We start from the raw sequence: 6,778 nt of genomic DNA, 5'->3' as shown, positions 1-6,778 counted from the left end.
GTTTTGCATTCCGATATTTTATTTAGTAAATTAGTTTGTTTCTCCTCAGATTGTTGCCGCTGTTCTTTGCTCTCAGGGCCATCTCCCTACCCTTTTCCCCTTTCCCCTTTTCCCGGGACGTGGGCCCTTGGGTCCCCCGTCCCCTTTGTCACGGAATCGGGCCTAACACCCGTAAACCGTCGACAACTTCAAACAAAATAAAGGAAAATCTCAGAATGGCATGTCGTTAAACAACTACCCACAGAAAGGATGGGGAAGGAAAGAAGAGCTCCACATCCACCCTTTCTAATCTGCTCCACAGTTCTCACCCATTAGATGAAACTTGAAGAAGACCCTGGAACACAGAATGTTTGGTAATACAAATGGTAACTGTAGGCATAGCCCCAGCAATGCAACCCTTCATTACACGTGATTAAATACAAATTATCTCCTTCTGCTGGGATAGCTGACAACATCCATCCTCTTTTTAAAAGCATTAAAACATATGTTCCACAAATTGCTTGCCAAAAAAATATCTTTTGAAGGAAAAAAAATTCGCTAATACCTGTGCTTTCTTCTTTCCTCCACGTTCTACCTCTCTTTCTGTAAGGAGGAATCTATTTTTTTAACAGTGTCGCTAATTAGGAGGCATTTAGATAACACACTGTAATTTGTTCTAAGAGGCCTTGTGGTTTCTTTTTAAAGATGATTTAGAAGTCTTGTCATAAGAGAGATATATCTCACGCGATGGCAAAGCCTCCATCCTTCACTTTACAGGCTGGTACCCGGAGGATATTCACTCACCCGCATTCTCATTTTGTCTCTAGAAGGGACTCTGCCCATCAGAAATCTGATGGAAATACTGCAGTTTTTCCTTTTAGTAACTTTACAAACACTTGTGAGTCTCTGTGCTTCCCAAGGTCCCTACACAGCTGACCATCAGCCCTGCCACACGAGCCCGACCCATACACCAGCACACACGGCGTCACTTGGGTGACATACAGCTGCTAAGGGTGATCAGTATCAGTGCATCAATCCCAAGCTTTCAGCAAAAGTATGAACTCCCCATCCTATCTCATCACTCAAAATCAAAAAGAAATGACCCGTTTTGCGTGGTACCCCTAAATACTGTCTGATTAAATATCCTCAGAAAGTTTGAACCGAAAGTCATGCAAGTACTATTATTTCTCTATATTCTCTTAAGTGAAGAGAAAATTTCCTGGAAAGGCACGGCAGCATTTCTATTTGGCAAAAGTGAATCTGAAAAGAAAGTGTCAGCATTCAAGGAAAAAGAAAAGTGACAGAAACGAGCTAGGGAGCATAGGGCAGGTGGTGCACAAAGCTCATCCCTTCGCACCCCCTGCCACCTGTGCAAATGCAGCCTGCTGACCAGGCTGAGAGGAAGGAAAAGCTGTTGAGGAGCAGCATTCTGAAGGCTGGCAGCACAAAGGTCAACATTTACCTAAAACCCTTCGAAATGCCTCATTTTTCAAATGCTAAACGATAAGGCCAAACAACACAACTACTCCAGGGCTGCTGTGCTACATAATGCTACATGCCATCAAACCATCAGTGTGATATAAGATGCTGACAACTATCGCTACACAACACTCTCAGTTTGAAAGAAAATTAGAATACTAGATGAGAAAATTGCTCTTTCCTGTATCAGGAAAACATCATTTCATTGGTTTAAACCAGAATAACCCGGGCTGCTTCTGCTCCCAATTGCTCTGACTCTGCTCTCCCAACAGGCCTGACTACTCTGTATGGAGCAGTCAGACTGGGCAGCAGCACTCTGCACCTGCATAGATCAATGTTTTTTCCCCTGAAAATAGAGGTGAAAAGGTGAAGGGCTAAGCAAGTCAGGAGTGCTACACCAATTAAGGTCCCCTTGAAAAGTAATCCAGAATAACAGCAAGAGCTCAGATACTACCAAGCATCTTTTTCAGAGGTATCTCATTACACTTGGCTTCCTTCCTGGGCTGAGGTCCAGAAATTCTGGTATTGCCTTATTTTTTCCAAGAAATATATTGCTTGAATAATGTGCACCTTGTGCAGTGCATTTAAACAGATGGTCATTGATCTCCTTGAACTCTTTTTTTTCCATTCTGATCATTCTTCCCTTATATGGGTTATATGGAAGTATTTTTCCAATTTTCAGCAGAAGCTGGAAAACCAGATGATGAATTCCACACCAAAATAGCACGAGAAGCAGAAGGACCCTTTTCTTGGTAGTTCCTCATTCACTGCAGCCATCCCAGCTCACTTTATCACGCGTACCAAAGAGCACGCGAAACCCCAGAGGTGACCACAGTCCCTCTGTGAAACAAGGATGGCAAAGCCCAGCCCTGCCATTATGCTCTGCCACCACTCCACAGGGACGTCACAGCTCTTTCCTCCGAGACAGAACTCTGCTCATCTCAACTTTCACGCTCTCCTCCCGGTGCCCCCTCTGACTGACACCCTGTTCCAGGGGAACTCCTCGCTGCTTTTAGTGCTTACCACCCAGGTCAGCACCTCTGACTCTGGTCTTGTCTGAGGGCAGGTGGCTACTGAGAGCCAACGGCATGATCTAAATACAAGTAATACCTCCATCTCTCTGACTCAGAATCCTTGTGACAACTCAGTGCGCAGTTCCTTCTTTGTCTGCCGCAGGCTGCCCGGAAGATGCTGTCGTTCTGCTTTTCAGATGAGACAACGAAGCTCCCTACCATTGCCCAGAACTACCTGGGGACCTCCCAGCACTGCTGCGCCTGCCAGGCTGCTCGAAGCCTCTGCCAGGTATTGGCACTGTAACTCTGGCTGTAGCTTCTGCTTCTCAAGGGATGCTGACGAGGACCATGGCTTCTCCAGCGGGGGTCACGATGGAGCCAGCAGCCTGCTGCCACCCCTACAGCCAGGTTAGACAAAGAGCCTGTGGACCGGGCTGGTCCAGACAGAGGTTTGCTGCCATGCACTGACTTTTTTGGTCATTTGGGTCCGTCCACCTGGATGGTGGGGTGCCAGGAAGCACTCGGGCTCCAGCAGCGGTCTGTGCGTGACTTCGCTCCTACTTCCTCTCATCTCCATACCACTTTACAGCTTTTAAATGTTATATTCATGCCAGGCAATAAATGTTGAATGTTCCCCGTGCTACTCTGCCAGAGAGCAGCCGCGAGGACTGTGGCTGATAAAAATGGAGCTTGTCACGGAGGAGAAAGAAAAGCAGTGCGAGCCGTAACTGTGCTGAGAAAACACTGTTGGAAGATGCATAATCCAACATGACACTTGAAGGCTCTTAGCACAGAACAGTTGACCGTAAAAGAAAATTATAGGATTTTTAAGGTCTACTTTCACATAAGTGTACTTACACATCCTGTTGGAACAGTGCAAGAACTTAAATAATAATAATATATATTTTTAAAAAAATGTATTTTCACATCCCTAGTATTTCCTTTCGGACTATTAACCGTAAAAATAGAGCCACTGAAGGTGACGATGGGAAACCTTGTAACAGGAACGTATCTCAGCAGAGGACAAGCTGAGGCTGTCGCATCTCCTTAAGGCAGAGCAGAGCACGCAGCCTCCTGCCCTCACCGGGCGTCAGCGCCCACCTCTAACACTGAGATTTGGGGACAAGGATGGGAGGCACAGCCCACAGCCCCGCACCCTGACACGGCACCCCGCCACGGGCAGCGCTCGGTTATCCTAAAACACGTCCCTCTGGGGCTCTGTGGAGTGGGACTGAAGCTACAAAGAATGTCTCACAGAGCCCTCAACGCGGGAAGGTCTTTTCCCACTGGACTTTTTCCTTACGCTTGACAAAAGCACCGAAAATAAAACAAGGTGCACTTGGCTGACAGGTAGATGGCCGCAAAACAGGAAAGTTGTTTCCTGAGAGGTGAAAGAAAAAACCCACCTTTGCCTACCACGTATCCCCACAGAAGGAAACCTCCCGCCGAGGCGCGCCCCCCGGTCCGTCCCGCAGCGCGGCACAAGCCTCACAGCGCAGCCGCGCGGCCATACCTCCCCGCGGGGCAGAGCCGCGGCCACCGCCGCTCCGCTCCTGCCCACGAGCCGCCAGCCCCCACCCGGCACCGCAGGGACGGGACGGGGCGGGAGAGAGGGGAGGGAGGGGTCGGGAGCCGCTCACCCGCGCAGCGCAGGCCCTGCGAGACGACGAAGCGGCAGCAGAGGTCGCACCACGCTCCCGCCGCCGCCGGCACGAAGCGGTGCGGGGCTCTCGGCGGCTCCGGACGGCCGCAGGAGGGGTCGGGGTCGGGGCCGGGTCCCCCCGGGGCCGCCGCCATGCGCTGCCCTCCCGAGAGCTGTTCGGAGGAGCGCCCCGGCAGCGCGGCCCTGCCCGCCGTCCCCGGGGCACGGCTGCGTGCGGGAGCGCGGCGCCGCGCCCGGCGCTCCTCAGCCCGTTACAAGTGACACCGCGCGTCGCGCGCAGGGGGTGGCTGCGGAGCATAATGAACATCCCATAATACGCTGCTTTTAGCGACCGTGTTTTTCGAGCTCAGGTTCCCTTAGGAGGGTGCCGGAGAGTCGGGCGCGCCGAGCCGGGGGGGGGGCCGGCCCCGCAGCCCCCTCGCTCCGCTCCACCGCCACAGCGCTCCTCGGAGCCGAGCGGCAGCGGCCGCTGTGCCCGGCCCTGGGAAGCGAAGGTTCCCCCTTCAGCCTTTCTAATCCTTAGAATAACACCGGGTATAGTGCCACGATATGATTACCGCTATTTCAGCACTTTAACTCAAGCAGCACGGACCAGGGGACCTCTTCCCTGTCTGAGAACTTTGCCACTCTCACAGAGAGCTCATTTTCATCAGAACGTGTATCAGCAGAGCGGTTAAAAACTAGGAAGGAGGAGTGGCTCTAACCCCACAGCAGCCACACCAGTGATTCTGTTGTCCGGGACACCACCCCTGGACAATTAGCCGACTAACGCCAGATAAGCTGTGCTTTGCTACTTCAGATTTGAGGCTTATTTCATATGAGCGTACAGGGAAATAAACGTTAGAAGGTAATACTGAAATGGACAAAAAGCAAAATTATGGAAAGACAAAAGAAAGTACACGCTCCATGGTAAGTGGTCGATGATGTATTTAAGTCTTTCACTCATGCATTTTCACAATTCATATGACGACAGATTTGTTTAAGTAACAGATAATTAATATACTATGCTAAACCCCCCAAAACAGCAAACCAGCTTCAGGAGGAAGAACCATATATTACTTTCTATTACTTCTTTTGGCAAATCGGTAGCATGACTGATAGCATCAGGACACTTAGTATGAGCCAAGAATTCCATGGTATCATACACCACGCTTCAAGGTGAAAAATATACTGACTTCGTAAGAACGTCATCAGTCGATCACGGACTGATCGCGTCCTTAGCTACTGCTTAGTTAAAACTGCTTTCTTTGAAGTAATTTTAACACGGTTAAGATCACCGATGTATTTAGGAACACTAAAACCAGCCATGTTTAAAATGGACGTAACAGAACATAAAGCAATTTCAACCATGTAAAAGAATGCCGCGCGTATTTCGATGTACAGACTATATTGTTATCACAATTAACTTTCCTATTTGGATTGCTTCAGTATAAAGGACGTTGAAAATCATATACTCCAACTAACGCTCGGTTTCTTTCAAAATTAAGAGCCTCTGAAACAAGGGGTTATCAACAATGTTGAAAAATATACATCATTTATGTACAACTTGAGAGCCTGATTCTTTGAACACCTCCGCAGGTGTTGTACAGTGGAGCAGTGGACGTGAATGAAGGAATGCACAACCAGGCATCAAAGCATTCCAGTTAAGCGTGACTCTGGTATTTTAAAACAGTCAGGAGCGCCATGGCCAACCAAGGCAACCAAGTAACAAATGGCTGCTCTCCTTCTGCAGCACTACATTTCTCTGACAAAGCTTGCAAATGAAAATCACCCTCACATGGGTCGAAGAGCATTTGAATTCCCTTTTAACAATTGATTCTCACTAAGAACACTGGAAAGCGGGTCTCAGAGCTATCAAGGCAGTATATCGCCTCTTCTTGTAGCAGTGGAATAATAAATTATATATTTATTAAGCTTGTACTTAAATCTTTTTTTGAATACAACAGAAATAATTTGCCATCTGACCCGGAGAGACAAGTAGGGAATAAACGTCACAAAACTCTCCAATGCTACCACAGGTTAGTGGTGCTTCACTTATACCTCTTTCACTACTGATGAAGAAAAACATCTAAATGCCATGGCTCCAGCTCTTCCTATAGATGCAGTAGGGCAATGAGAAGAGCTATCTGTACACAACTGATAATCCATGGCCAGGTCTCCACACAGAAAGAGTGAGACCTGCAATATTCACATGATCTTTCTAATATTCAGTTACCACTGAGGCATAATGCTATCTGTTCTACTCACTGCCCCAAAATCCTTGTAATATCTGTTTCTAACCTTTAAAAATTATGCCTGCAAAGAGGATTCCGAAAAAGTGATCTTATTTTAAGAATCCACTTCTCTGGTAGTAAGCAATAAGATTTCAGGAACATTCTGAAAGTGCTGTACTCTACAAAAGGAGTTTCTACATTCAGTCTGACACCTGAAATGCCAAAATTCCATATACAGAGCAGACAACGTGGCATCAAATATGGACAAGGGCTTTAAAAAAATACCGTGAATTCATTTTCCTGGAGAAGAGAACTAACAGTATGCACATGAAGAAAAGACAAATGTGTTTCCACTCTGCCCTGACTGTGATTTTAGTCTCCACTCGCTCTTATTTAAAGAGAGCTTATTTAAAACAATTCTCCTGTTTTGG

General features: G+C 47.7%; 1 protein-coding gene across 3 annotated transcripts in view; it reads right to left on the bottom strand.

Annotated features, from left to right (window-relative positions):
• Positions 1-4,283, bottom strand: part of RASSF3 (Ras association domain family member 3) — a 101,512-nt gene extending 97,229 nt beyond the window's left edge. Inside the window, exon 1 of one of the 3 annotated variants that reach the window (XM_021385074.1) lies at positions 4,112-4,283. In XM_021385074.1, coding sequence (XP_021240749.1) covers positions 4,112-4,268 — 157 coding nt within the window. In that variant the 5' untranslated portion in view covers positions 4,269-4,283. Of the gene's footprint in view, positions 1-3,887; positions 4,080-4,111 lie in introns of those variants that run through there. The other 2 variants (XM_021385077.1, XM_021385078.1) reach the window with 2 other exon arrangements.

Source organism: Numida meleagris, chromosome 1 (genome assembly GCF_002078875.1).
Source record: "Numida meleagris isolate 19003 breed g44 Domestic line chromosome 1, NumMel1.0, whole genome shotgun sequence".
Lineage (NCBI taxonomy): Eukaryota > Metazoa > Chordata > Aves > Galliformes > Numididae > Numida > Numida meleagris.
The sequence above is the reverse complement of the archived record's forward strand: the minus strand, read 5'-3'. Positions and strand labels throughout refer to the sequence as shown.